Source organism: Dipodomys spectabilis, unplaced genomic scaffold, assembly GCF_019054845.1.
Source record: "Dipodomys spectabilis isolate Male_0828 unplaced genomic scaffold, ASM1905484v1 ptg000240l, whole genome shotgun sequence".
NCBI classification, from domain to species: Eukaryota; Metazoa; Chordata; class Mammalia; order Rodentia; family Heteromyidae; genus Dipodomys; species Dipodomys spectabilis.
In genome coordinates, this window is record NW_024870917.1 from 5,473,438 (window position 1) to 5,486,704 (window position 13,267).

The 13,267-nt window shown below is 42.7% G+C and overlaps 1 protein-coding gene across 1 annotated transcript in view; it reads left to right on the plus strand.

The window, feature by feature from the left end:
• The window catches only part of Phactr3 (phosphatase and actin regulator 3), a 119,878-nt gene extending 112,770 nt beyond the window's left edge, over positions 1–7,108 (plus strand). The window contains exons 10-13 of the mRNA XM_042699295.1: positions 2,462–2,523; positions 3,342–3,482; positions 5,358–5,434; positions 7,015–7,108. Coding sequence (XP_042555229.1) covers positions 2,462–2,523; positions 3,342–3,482; positions 5,358–5,434; positions 7,015–7,030 — 296 coding nt within the window. The 3' untranslated portion in view covers positions 7,031–7,108. The remainder of the gene's footprint in view (positions 1–2,461; positions 2,524–3,341; positions 3,483–5,357; positions 5,435–7,014) is intronic.
• Positions 7,109–13,267: the final 6,159 nt, after the last annotated feature.

The following is a 13,267-nucleotide window of genomic DNA, read 5'->3' on the forward strand; positions in this document are numbered from 1 at the left end:
GTGAGGCATTGCACCGCCTTTGGGGACCTCGTGCTCCGAGAACCAGCTGGCGGCACGAAATGCCCGGGCCCGGGCGTTAACCGGGAACAGTGTCTCCCTTCAGCTCTGGTCTCCCCTCCCGTCCGGGCAGCCGGCCCCTCCCACCTGCCAGGGCTGCTCATTGTGTTCATCCTTGCAAATAAGTATCCACGCCTTAAAAACAGCACTGTCTAGGAGCGAGCTAGAAGCGAGTGCACTCACCTTCAGCATGCGAGAGGAGAAGGGCTCTGCTCTGCGTGGCCACGGGCATCCACCGCCACCGTCCTTGTTCCGGAGCCCTCCTCGGGGGCCCTGGGTGGGTGGACGCGACGGCCCAGGTTTCACTGTGCGGCCGGGGGTGGGTGCTTCACTTGTTCTGTGCAGATGAGGACAGGGCAGCCATATGTGACCCAGACCCTTGACACACGGATGTCAGACCTTCACACTACGGTTTGGTGTGTAATCAGATCCTCGAATAGCACCGCGTGGTGTTCTCTTCCCTTCACGTTGGACCCGTGACTAAGTGCAGTCACATTGAGAGGCTCTGAGCGCTGCCTGTGTACTCGCGGGGCTCAGTGGCTCCTTTCTGTGGTGCTAATAATAGCAGTTCCTCAATAGGCCCAGTCTGTGCCAGCGTGCTACCCCCGCTCCGTACGGGTCCCCACTTACTCCGTGAGGCTGGCACCACAGCTCCAAGTTGACTACTGGAGCAGGCAGGTCTCCAGGAAGGAACAGGACATCTTCACAAATGGCTGTTGGCATGAGGAAAGGCTGGAGCTCTGCCTGGCTCCTTCGCTAGCCTTACATGCAGCCACACACACTTAAGAGTCTGGAGAAGACAGGAGAGAGCTGTCCGGGGACCGGGGTTATTTGCAGAGTCTCTGCATCTAGCAGTCCTTGTTAGGGAGCCCTGCTTGGTGGAAGGCACAGGGTTTGCTGGGGAGGGGAATAAGGGCCACAGACATATCGCTGAGGGCTGTGCAGAGGGAGAGGTCTTGGGCGGAGGCCCAGAGAGGACTTCTCAAGCAGGTGTTTTGACAGACATTTGCAAAGATCAGCTTTCCAGCCCCTCTGCGGAGCTCGGATGCCTGACTAACAATATTTTCAATTAGGAAAAAAAAAAAAGATGCATTTTCACTTGTTTTTCTCCCAGGGAGGCCTCGCTTGGGCTTTGCCCGTGGCCTATTTTAAAGAAATTTGAAGAATTACTTTCATATCATCACATAAAGCCCCCATGGCCAGCTTTATGCTTACATTCCCCCCCTCGATTGTATTGTTTCTAATGATAGCTTACAACTGTGGTTTGTTCCAGTTTGTCCATTGGCTTAAGAACTAAGCACATAGCATGATTTTGTTTCCTTTCCTAAAATGTTTTAATCCAAGATGACTTTAAAAAATTACCGAAAAATCGATCTACTGTCATAGGAAGCATCTACATACCCAGTCTCCCAAATACAGGGAGATTTAAGATGTACTATTTAAAGGCAGATAATGTGAAGTAATCTCAACTGCAATAGTAAGATTCCCTTTCCAGAACCTGAGCTCTCTTCCTTAGGAATGGAGCGCTGCCCAGCCAGGGACCCAGGGTTTGGAATCAGGACAGCTCTTATCCACACCTCCATACCCCAGGACGAGGCATGCCTGGATTCCACATCTCGGTACTCTGCTCTATCTTTAGTTTCCAACCGTAGGTGGTGAGCAGAGTTTTGAGGTTAATAGTCACAACTCACCAAGCAAAGCCAATTCAGTGATGGATCTGGGCTCCTTTACAAGGTGTAATCATAGAAAAAAAAAATACTAGAGGCAGCTAGTTTAATGGATGTGTTTGAAACATACTTGAAAGTATAAATGCCTAGAGTCTGAAGGCTAGTCTCTCATATTCTGTGCAGATGACCTGAAAGTTGTGCACAGCTATAAAAAGAAGGGGGGGACAGAAAACAAACCGTGAGAGTGCTATTTGTGTTCAACTGTGCACATGCACATCCATTCTGTAGATGTTTTCTGTGTCATTCTGTGCTCGTAGATGTGCAAATACTGTGACGTTTGGGTAAGCCTTGGATGTAGCTCATGATGGAATGCTGGCCAGCAGGTGAGTGGCCCTAAGTTGGGTCCCCAGCACCGAATCAAAAGATGTTTGGATAGAATGGAGGCCAACAGACACACAGAGACAGAGACAAACAGCAGCAGTACCTGGAGCTGGTCCTTACGTAGCCCAGGGAGGGAGACCAGGGCTGAGATGATTCTGTGTGGCTGTCAGGCCATGAGCTCCTGACCTGAGGGGAGACGTGGAAAGACCAAGCACAAAATCTGTGACATGGAAAAGAGGTGTGAGCCAGCCGTCCTTCTTCCCCTCCCTCTCTGCCAGGAAGAGGGAGACCCTGAGAACGCATCTCTCTATTTTACACCAAGGCCCAAACTGTCTCGTTTCCCCAATCTCTCACAGAAAGGAATGATCAGACAGAGCAGGAAGAAAGGCGAGAAATCAAGCAAAGACTAACAAGAAAGGTAAGCATGAAACATTTTATTTCATCATAAAAAGGCGACTAGAAGTCAGGTGGATTGTAGCAGTGGGGTGGGTAATACCCGGCTGGGCCTGGCGATTCTGATAGGGAATGATTGATTGGGCCACTGGGCATCAGTTAAGTTGGTCTACTTGGCCATCATGATTTAAGTTGATAAAACTCTTCCCCCCACCCCTCCCAAAAAGTGCCTTTGCCACATTCCAGCGTCAGGCAACGTTTTCATTTACTTGACAGTTTTCTTAATTTGCACAGGTCTAAGAAAACTCTCTGTTTTAGTTACTTCTTAGTTTTTATCAATTTTATAGCATTGCAATTATATGTGATTCAAATAGTTAAAATTCACTGCGCCCAATATAGATAACTCTAGATAACATCTTTAAAATCCTGATCATTCCAGGTTCCAGGTTCAAGTGTTTGTGTGTTTCCCTTTCTCCCCTGGGCCTCATGATAATTCTTGGTGCTTGAAGTTTAAATTCCCTCCTGAGCTTGGTGGGAAGAACTTTGTTAATTTTAAGAAGTCTGCATTTAATGGTACTTGAAATTGCCAACACCTTAAGTTGCATTCTGAGCACATCCGCCAGCCATCCCTGGGTCCTGCATCCCGGTGGGTGAACCCTCGGGTGAAATGTGTGAGAGGAGAGGGTGGTGACTTGCAAATGTACTATTTAAATTCTGCACAGTGGAGATTGTTAGTAAGGTTTCACAGTTCGTGTTGTTTATGGAGATAATGCTGTTTCTTTGGAGTATTTGAAGAAAGTCAGCTTGGCATTGATACCTACCTACAATGATCTTTTATTTTAGCTTAACCAGAGGCCCACTGTTGATGAACTAAGAGACAGAAAAATCCTGATACGTTTCAGCGATTATGTGGAAGTAGCAAAAGCCCAGGACTATGACAGGAGGGCAGACAAGCCCTGGACGCGGCTGTCAGCAGCAGATAAGGTACGGAGTGTCTGTGCTGGTTGGGGCGGGGTAAACAGGTGAGCCAGCAGCTACGGAAACCCAGGCTGTGGGAGTTTACTCCAGCCCACCTCAGCCATGTCTGGAGGTACTGCATCCAGTGAGCAGAGGAAGGGATGGTGCTAAACACTTGAGTGTACAGAACACCCCCCAGGACCACTGCCTCATCTCAAATGTCCAAAAGGTATAAACTGCTGAGAGCTGGCGGCTTTTACCTTAATCAACCCTTGCTCCTCAGGAGGATCACAGTTTGAAGCCAGACCATGAAGAACAGTGTGTAAGACTCCATCTCCAATTAACCAACAAAAAGCTAGGTTGGAGGTGTTTCTCAAGTAGTAGAACACCAGCTATGAGCAAGCAAGCCAAGCAAGATTTAAGGCTGAGTTCAAGCCCTGGAACTGACTTTTTTTTTGTTGGTGTGGGGCTTGAACTCTGGGCCTGGGTGCTGTCCCTGAGCTCTTCAGCTCAAGGCTAGAGCCACAGCACCACTTCAGTTTTCTGGTGGTTAATTGGAGATAAGAGTCTCATGGACGTTCCTGCCCTGGCTGGCTTTGAACTGTGATCCTCAGATGTCAGCCTCCTGAGTAGCTAGGATTACAGATGTGAGCCACCAGTGCCCGGCTGATTTATTTTTTTTTTAATGTGTAAACTAGGGAATGTTGGTGGTGTAGGGGATAATCAAAGGTAGGTTAGGCTGGCAAAAATCAGATGACAGATTTAAACAACTTGCGGTGAGGTCAAAGGGATGGAGTTCATTCTAGAGTCTTTCAGGAAGGTTCTCGACACTGTCTTGGAGAGGTGGGTTTGGGATGTCTCTGGGAGCCTCCGCAGCATGAGGAGGCAGGAGGAAGGCGGTGCGTCCCAGCAGCTCTGAACAGTGCGGGCCAGTGCTGGTCCCCAGCAGGATTTAAAACCATGAGCACCCAATGCTCCCAAAGCTTCGAGGCTGTCAGAAAAGCATCACACGTCCTGCCAATGAGTCCGATCCTTGGCTTTCGTTCTGTATGCAGTGAATAGGTGCATGTTGGATGCTCGTAAGTCTTGCCTCAACTTGGAGAAATGCTGACATGTCCAAGTTGAACCAGTTCTTGTTTACTGCTGCTGTGTTCAGAGAGGAGAAGAGCACCTTTGGCAGCCAGTGTACTTGAATGTGGGACGAGTCTCCCTCTGCAGGGGCTGGCTGGGCGCTCCTCTCTTTCCTGGTCCTGGAGGCTTTATCATGGTCCATGAGGGTCGTGGGTGGGCAGGCCAGGGACCTGCGATGCCCACTTGCCTGTGTCATGACAACTAAAATACTACAATACTGTCCCAGTGGCACAGCACATGCAGGTGTTGAAGTGAGAACCACTTCTTCCTGGATTATCTGATTGCTGAGATGACAGTTCTCCAGAAGTTGCTGACTGTTCTTGCTTCATTAGTGCACAGGCTTAGGAGAGAAGGGCATAGCAAATTAATTCACTAAATGGCTACCTACAGATTGTTAGGACTATAAAGAAAGAAGCTGAGCCACTTGACGGTGGCTCACACCTGTAATCCTGGCTGCTCAGGAGGCTGAGATCTGAAGATTGAGGTTCAGAGCCAGACAGGGCAGGAAAATCCATGAGACTCTGATCTCCAGTTAACCATCAGAAAATCAGAAGTGTGGCTCAAAGTGGTAGATGCTAGCCTTGAGCAAAAGAGTTCAAGGACAGCACCCATGACAGACCAAAAAAAGAAAAGAAAGAAAAAGGCAGCGGAACAAACACGGTTTCTTTCATGAAAGAGTCAGCAAGTATGGTTAACCAACAAACCTGATAACTAGTTTGCTGTGTTAACTTTTGAACAACCTGAAAAGCAATGTCCTGCTTTTGATTCTAGGCAGCAATTCGTAAAGAATTAAATGAATACAAAAGTAATGAAATGGAGGTACATGCATCAAGCAAGCATTTGACAAGGTGAGATTTTTTTTGTGTGTTTGTATGACTTTCATACTTACAACATTAAAGAAACCACTCACCAGCCACAATGGACTTTGTATCCACCTAAACACATTGAGCATCTCTGCAGAGAATTGTACAGTGTATCTCAATTAAAAATTCCATCTGCTCCCATGTTTATTTTTTAATAAAGCATGATAAACCATGGTTTGTAGAATATTGGACAAGTCATTCATTCATTCAAGAAAGTCTCAAAAAATGAAAATTTCTGCACGTTGAGTTCATCTCTAATATTGTTTTCCAATTTGCAGAATTTACCATTTTACATATAAATTGCTGAGAAATGTTTTCCCATCTTCTGTTCACCCTTTGTATCATATTTAAATTTATACTCCCATCTTTAATGATCCTTGATCCTCTCCCAAGGCCAAAATACGGTTTCCTCTCCAGAAAATACCCAAGTGCCTCCCGTGCACAGGCACCTCTGTAGGAGCTGGGAGTGTGCAAGGAGGCCCCGGCTCCACGGAGGCCGGGCTCTGCTGGGATTCTTTTCTCCTTGTAAATGTATTCGCGGGTGGTGCTGAGCACCTTGGTGTGGATGAGGGCAAGCCGAGTGTCCTGATCTCTACCTGCCGTACTGATTGCACTCAGTAGCAGTTATTTTAGACTCCTACCACCTTTCCTTGATGGAGACACAGGGAGTGAGCACGCACGCACGCACACTCCCTTCTGTTTGTCACAAGTCATTCAATAAGAGGTGCTCTGTGCACTGCTTCCGCTAAGGAACAGAATGAAGCGTGGCTGCGCTCCTGCCCCATCCCCCAGTGGTTTTAGAATGACCGTATCAAGGCAGGAAGCGGAGGTAGAAAGGACTGGGGAAAATGACACAAATGGTTTGTTGTGTTATGTTCATCTCTCATGTCTAATAGGCATAGGGGAAGGAGTAACTTAACTCTGAATATTCTGAATAAGTCTTATGAAAATTTAGGAAATAAAGTTCTATAAAACAAGTGAATTATTTTTATTGTTGGTTTTGTTTTTTAAATTAGGGTGTAATTACCACATAGTTTCTCAGTGCATTACACTTTCTCATTATATATTATTAAAAATGTATTTAGTAAATATATTTATCTAGCCCTAAATCTAGACAAGTTCCTTACACACATATTTACCACATATTGCATTTAATATTTCATATCAGTTTTGGTCATACAAACATTTTTAGGCATGTAAGATTTTCTTGTCACATTACTATGCACACATTATAAGGCTATAAAATTATTCTCAACATCCAAAACTTTAGCAACCAATTACGGGTTTAGCAAAGCACTCATTTATCTATTTTGGAGGCCTAACTAAGCAGCTTTCCAAACCAATTTCTAGAAATGGAGAATGTCTAAGAAATTCGGCCTGTCTCCAGGGATCGGGAGCCCTGCACAGCTCTGCCACAGCAGCTCCGTCCGTCCTTCCTTCCTTCCTTCCTCTGTCTGTTGGGTTTCTGAGACGTGCTTAATAGCAGTCCATTTATAAGTTAGCAGACTTTAGACAGTTTTAACTATTAGAAATGCATAAGCTTTTTGTCTTTTCATCATTTTTAGATTCCACAGGCCATAGAGATTTTCTTCTGAGAAGAATTTGTGTTTAACTTTTGATACCAACACTGAACATTCATCAGGGAACTTCCCTGGCGTTTTCAGCGCAAGACTCTGCTGTGTGTGTGTGAAGAGCAGACGCACACGCACAGGTGTATCTTGGCCACACTTACCTGCAAGAGGACTAACCCAGAGGTGACGCTTCCTTCTTTGGAGTCTGAGAGTGTGAACTGTTGGGGTCAGAGTAACTCCACAAGAAAGCTGTCCCTTGCCTTTCAGCCATGCTTCCCAGTTCCACGTGGTGACGAGGCCAGGCGGTGCGCATGCGCGGCCACCATTCCCAGGCCTCCCACGGGGGATGGGACTCGGTGTCATTCAGTATTTTGTTGAAAAGACATTTTTATTCAGATCATGATTCATTTGAAAACCAAGTTCATGTTATATAAAATGATTTACTGTATTATACTTTGTCTTTTTTTATATGTCTAACAAAAATACAGCTCCAACATTTTGATTCCTGTTAATTTTGTTCTTTAATTAAATGATTACTTATTGCAGGAAATTAACCCATGTTTTACAGTTTCTTGGGATTGGGATGAGCAATGTCTTAGAACAGCAGTCTATGAAATAAGTATTTTCAGTACTTCTGAACCATCGAAACCCAAACTTATGAAAGAAAATGTCAACTTTGTCATTTGTTTTGTAAATTCTTTAAGTATATGCATTGTGCCTTGAAAATCAAATTACCCTTTGCAAGTTAATTTAAATTTATGTATTACTGAGTACTGAAGAGTACAGTTACTCTAGAAATAAGCAATAACTTGTTGAAAATTCTACCACAATGAAATTTATGCCTTTCTTAATAATTTAAAGTTCAAATTTGTGAATACTATTGAAACCCTATTATAAGAGAAAAAGGTTTAGTTAGGAGTAGAGATTATAAAGAGGAAATTTACTCCAACACGAAGGTGAAAATTAACTTTGGCACAAAGCAGGAAGTAAACAACCACAGACGTTCCTTTAGAGCAAATGTCCTTCCAGAGAGCCTTCCTTGAACCAATCTGCCTGCCTGCCTGCCTGCCTTCTTCCTTCCCTCCCGCCCTCCCTCCTCCTTTCTTTTTTCTCTCCTTCCCTCCCTCACAGCACCAGGGTTGTGCAGGAGCAATGGCTAGGAGTATGGACTCGGATCCAGCTGCTTGTTTCCCACAGAATGAATACCTCTCAGCACAGCACCACTCTGCTGGGATGCGGAGATGGAGCAGCTCATTTGCCGGCATAGTTCCAGCACATTCTTGGCATGTAGCATATGTGAGCTACTGGTGTGGTTGCCAGATAACACCTAGCACAACTGGGCATCCTCTACAGGATCCATCTACTCTGGCACTGCTTTTCTAGATCTTTCCTTTTCCGAATCAGGGCTGTTTGTGGATCATATATCCACGGAAGCTGCTTGCCTTTTGTGGTAGTATTTGTCTGAAGAAACCTATCATAAGTCCTTGAGACTAGCAAACATAGTTCATTGTAAGGTTTTCTGTTTTTGGTGCAAGTATTGGAGCTTGTACTCAGGGACTGAGTGTTGTCATTGAGCATTTTGTGCTCAAGGCTAGTGCTCTACCACTTGAGATAGAGCCACGTCTCATGTCAGTGGACATGAGCCACTGACACCCAGCTAGTTGTTTTTTTAAGAAATTATGGTAGAAAAAAACCAGTTTACCTCTTGCTGTATAACTTTCTGAAAATCACTTCTTTTTATGAGTCTCTGTCTGTGAAATGAAACATCTGTATCTTTTCTAAGTAGAAGGCAGTTTCTTAATTTATAAGCATTTGGTGCTATTTTATTCAAAATCCATTGTAACCTACCAAGCACTAAAAACCTTTCCCCTCTACACTGCCCTACATATTAGCAGCTCCTAGCTCATATTGCGCTCAGTGTTGAATGGCCACCGGGACCCATTATCTACAACTGAAATTCCAATGTTCCTCACATAGAAGTGCCCACAGGCCTGCTATGAATAGAGGATAGGTGCTACTATTCCAGAAGCTCTCCGGCCCTCAAAGCGCAGAAGATGAACACTGCTCAGGAAAGAACCAGACAGGGCCCAAGCTTGGAGATGACCTATGCCTCAGTCAAATTCCACAGATAATGAAATTAAGTTAAAAGATAATAAAGTTAAGGTAAACTACAGGGTAAACGAAGGAAGGTCTGGGCTAGTTGACTCAAAAATTCTAAAATATAATAAAAACTAATAGACATTTTAATTGAAATATTTGGGCATAGTATCTAACTTTTACCATTGTATTTTTATTAAACTATTCTCTAATTGTACTTCAATATTTCATATTCTCAGGAACAAAAAAGGCTAAGATATAAAGGTGAACCTAATATATTCATTCTGGCCAGGTAAGTATAGATAATCCTGTAGTAAATAAGTGTATGACACCACATCTCAAATATATTTCAAGTTAATTGGAGAAACAAAGACAATAAAAGGCAGGCACCAGTGCGCCCACCTCAAATCCTAGCTACTTAGGAGGCTGAGATCTGAGAATCATGGTCAATCTGCACAGCAAAGTCTGTGATACTCATCTTGAATTAACTACCTAAAAGCCGAAACTCACAATACGGCTCAAAGTGGTAAAACTTTGAGCATGAAAATTCAGGAACAGAGCCGAGACCCTGAGGTTCAAGCCCTAGGACCAGAGGAAAAAAAAATTGAAAGCAGTGAAAAAGCATATGGTAATGGGATATACATAAATATCTGTAAATGTGCATATGTTGTATAAATTTGAAGAGAAAATTTATACTTAAGAGACTAACAACTTAGAAAATCAATTTATGTCGTAGTAACAGGGACAGTATATGAATTCCTCAATTCTTCATTACTAGCATTATTATTGCTGGTCGTAGGGTCTGAACTCTGGGCCTGGGCAACTGTCCCTCAGCTATTCAGCTCAAGGCAAGCACTCTACCACTTGAGCCACAGCATCACTTCTGGCTTTTTTTTCTGCTTATGTGGTATTGAGGAATCGAACCCAGGGCCTCATGCATGCAAGGCAAGTACTCTACCACTGAGCCACCTTCCCAACACCATTATTAGTATTATTCAGTAATGAGACTTTAAAAATTACTATTTTCACAAAATAAAGCATAATTATTAAAATAACAATATTTAAAGAATACAAGTAATTCTGCTCTTGACGAATTCAAAATATTTTTAAAACTTTATTGATAATTTTGTAAGAAGAAATTAAATCCTCTTCTAGAAACACCTTTAAGTATTAAGATATGTGAAAGGGAAGAGCATATTGTATGCCTTTGTAAAGTATTTTTAAAATTGAAAAAGATTGAGATTTTCTCATTTGAGTAATTTTTGGAAAACTGAAGAAACACACCCAATATCAAGAGGTCCATCTTGTGGATATATATGGTAAGTACAGGTCTAAATTTAGTATGTATGAGCAGTAATTTTTTTTTTTGGGGGGGGGAAGGGGGGTCTGGTCATAAGGCCTGAAATCTGGGCCTGGGCGCTGTCAAGGCTAGAGCTCTACCACTTGAGCCACAGTGCCACTTCCGGCTTTTTTTCTTTTTGCTTATGTGGTGCTGGGAAATCGAACCCAGGGCCTCAGGCATGCAAGGCAAGTGCTCCACCACTGAGCCACCTTCCCAGCCCAAGCAGTAAAATGTTTATGAGTAGATACATATTTTCAATAGCAAGTCAAATGCACAACTACAAAACCCCAAACAACTAAAATTACTAGTACCACATGCTTCCAGCTATTACTTTTCAGAGATAATTTTCTCAAAGATTTTTATTGTGGAAGCATCTCAGTTAATGTTCATAAGCAACGGAACATATGAAAGTCACACTAGGTATATGGAAATCCTTTTCAGAAAGCTGTTTCATTCTGGCACACCTGATTATTCTTCCTGACATTTGTCAATGATGCTATGAGGAATACACTATTAGTTCATGTTCAGACAAAACATATCAAAACAATGCAAAGCCACAGTTCTCAGCTCCACAACTCTGTGAAAATAGCAGTTTTATGTTTAGACTGATAAAAATAAGAGTTTAAAAAATAGACATTACACTCAGTTGTAAACATCCTTTCTCTTCTAAATATAAAAATTCTAAAAATTACATTTTCTTAATAGTAATAATGGGAGAAGTCTGGATACGGCACCTATGCTACTGGTTCAATTTATAAAGTTGCTGGGATTCTATTATATGCTCAGTATTATGTCTTCTAAGTGAAGTTTGCTTTTTTCCCCCAAAGAAACAGGCACTGAACACATAGCTGCAGTTCTTTTTTTTTTTTTGTCGGTCTGGGGCTTGAACTCTAGGCCTGAGTGCTGTCCCTTAGCTCTTCAGCTCAAGGCGAGCACTCTACCACTTGAGCTACAGCGCCACTTCCGGTTTTCTGGTGGTTTATTGGAGATAGGAGTCTCACGGTCTTTCCTGCCTGGGCTGGCTTTGAACCTCGATCCTCAGATCTCAGCCTCCTGAGTAGCTAGGATGACAGGCGTGAGCCACCAGTGCCCGGCTATAGCTACAGTTCTTTAAAGGCTGTTCCACACTGGCAGCCCTTTCCCGCTTGCCTGCTTGCCATGTCCTCTTTCTTCCTGGTTAGGCTGGGATGCTGGGGTGGCACCACACGTGGTTTCAGGAGCCACTAATTGTCTCTATAGATGTATTTGTCCATATTAGTTTCTTGGTATGTCATTCTTCTCAAAATTCTACTTTGTTTATTCCTAGCACTCCCCCAGCTTACAACAGTGTTTGATTGGATACATTAGAAACTTACAACTACTCAAGTGTTTGTGCACAGTAACTAAAAACCAGGTTGTTAGTGAGGTGATGATAGGCAAATGGAGCTCCACACTGGCCACTGAGGACAGAGCTGACAATTTTTTAAAGCAAATGTTGAAGTCTGACATTGAATTAAAGTCTTTCTGAAAAGCAGTCTGCTATACATTCGGAGGATACTGGCCATTTCTGTTGGAGTTTGGCAGTCACGGTATCTGGATTTGGTAGTGTTTACTGGTAGCAGAGCCCTTCTCTGGCCCAGGCTGCCCTGATGTCATGCTTCTCCTGCTTCAGCTGGAATTACAGATGTGTGCTGCCGCCATACCAAGATTTGGCACTATTTAGGTCACTGGAGTAATGTCTATAGAAAGAATCCAGTATTTAAAGTTTCCACCTGGCTATACTAATGTAATGCCTTTCCTTCCCTGTCCTTCCCATCGATGCTTCAGGAATGGGTACCACCTTGCAGCTCTATGTGATGGAAGACACACTATAAACCTATGCTAACAAGGTTTCGAACTGCAAATCAGGTAAGAAATGTAAGTCATTAGTAATAATTACCAATTATTTGTAATAGGTCAGACACAGAACAATTAAGAGTCTTTGACTGTGTTAATGTATTCATTTGCCTCTGATTATAAAAGCTGATTTTATCGCAATTTCTCTGAAATAATAAACAGAAAAAACATTCATTTTTGTAAATGGGGTCTTGCTATGTTGCTTATGCTTGTATCTAATGCTTTCTCCCTCCACTTTCTGAGACATACATTATTGTGACTGGCCAAGAAAAAGAAGTTACAGAAAGAAACAAAATTCTGCTCTTTAACTTTTCCCTTCTGAGCATGGGGTTTACAAATAGAAGCTCACAGGCAAATCTGATCAACTTTTTTTAGTGGTCTACAGGTCAACAATCGGTCTAATGCTTTTATTTATTTATTTTAAAAAGGACGGAATGTCTGTGGCCCTTGTGCAGGGCCATGCTCATCTCTATGTTGTTCCAACTTCAGGGTATGTGCTGCTGAAGAGCACATGTCGAATGTTTTTAAAGCATATAGTACAAGTATTTACATGGAATTTTCAAATTTGTTGTTTAGCCTACAAAGTCTAAAACATTTACCATTAAAACAAAGTATGCCAACTCCTGGTATAAATTTTAAAAATATTTAACTAAATATATAATTAAAAAAAGTTTAGAAATGAATTGCCTAGAACTCAAAGACCTAGACTATGTTTTCTAAATAAGTGTAGAAGTTTTAAGATCAAATCTATTCAAATTTTAACACTCATTATAAATTCATACTGAAAGCAATTATCTGAATTTTACAAAACACACATCAAATTAAGCAAATAAAACCTTGTCTGATATTAAAGATAAACATTTCATTAGTGTGAAACCACTTCTCAAAATTCCCTATTATGTTTACTTATTGCTATCAGATTATAAGCTAAAA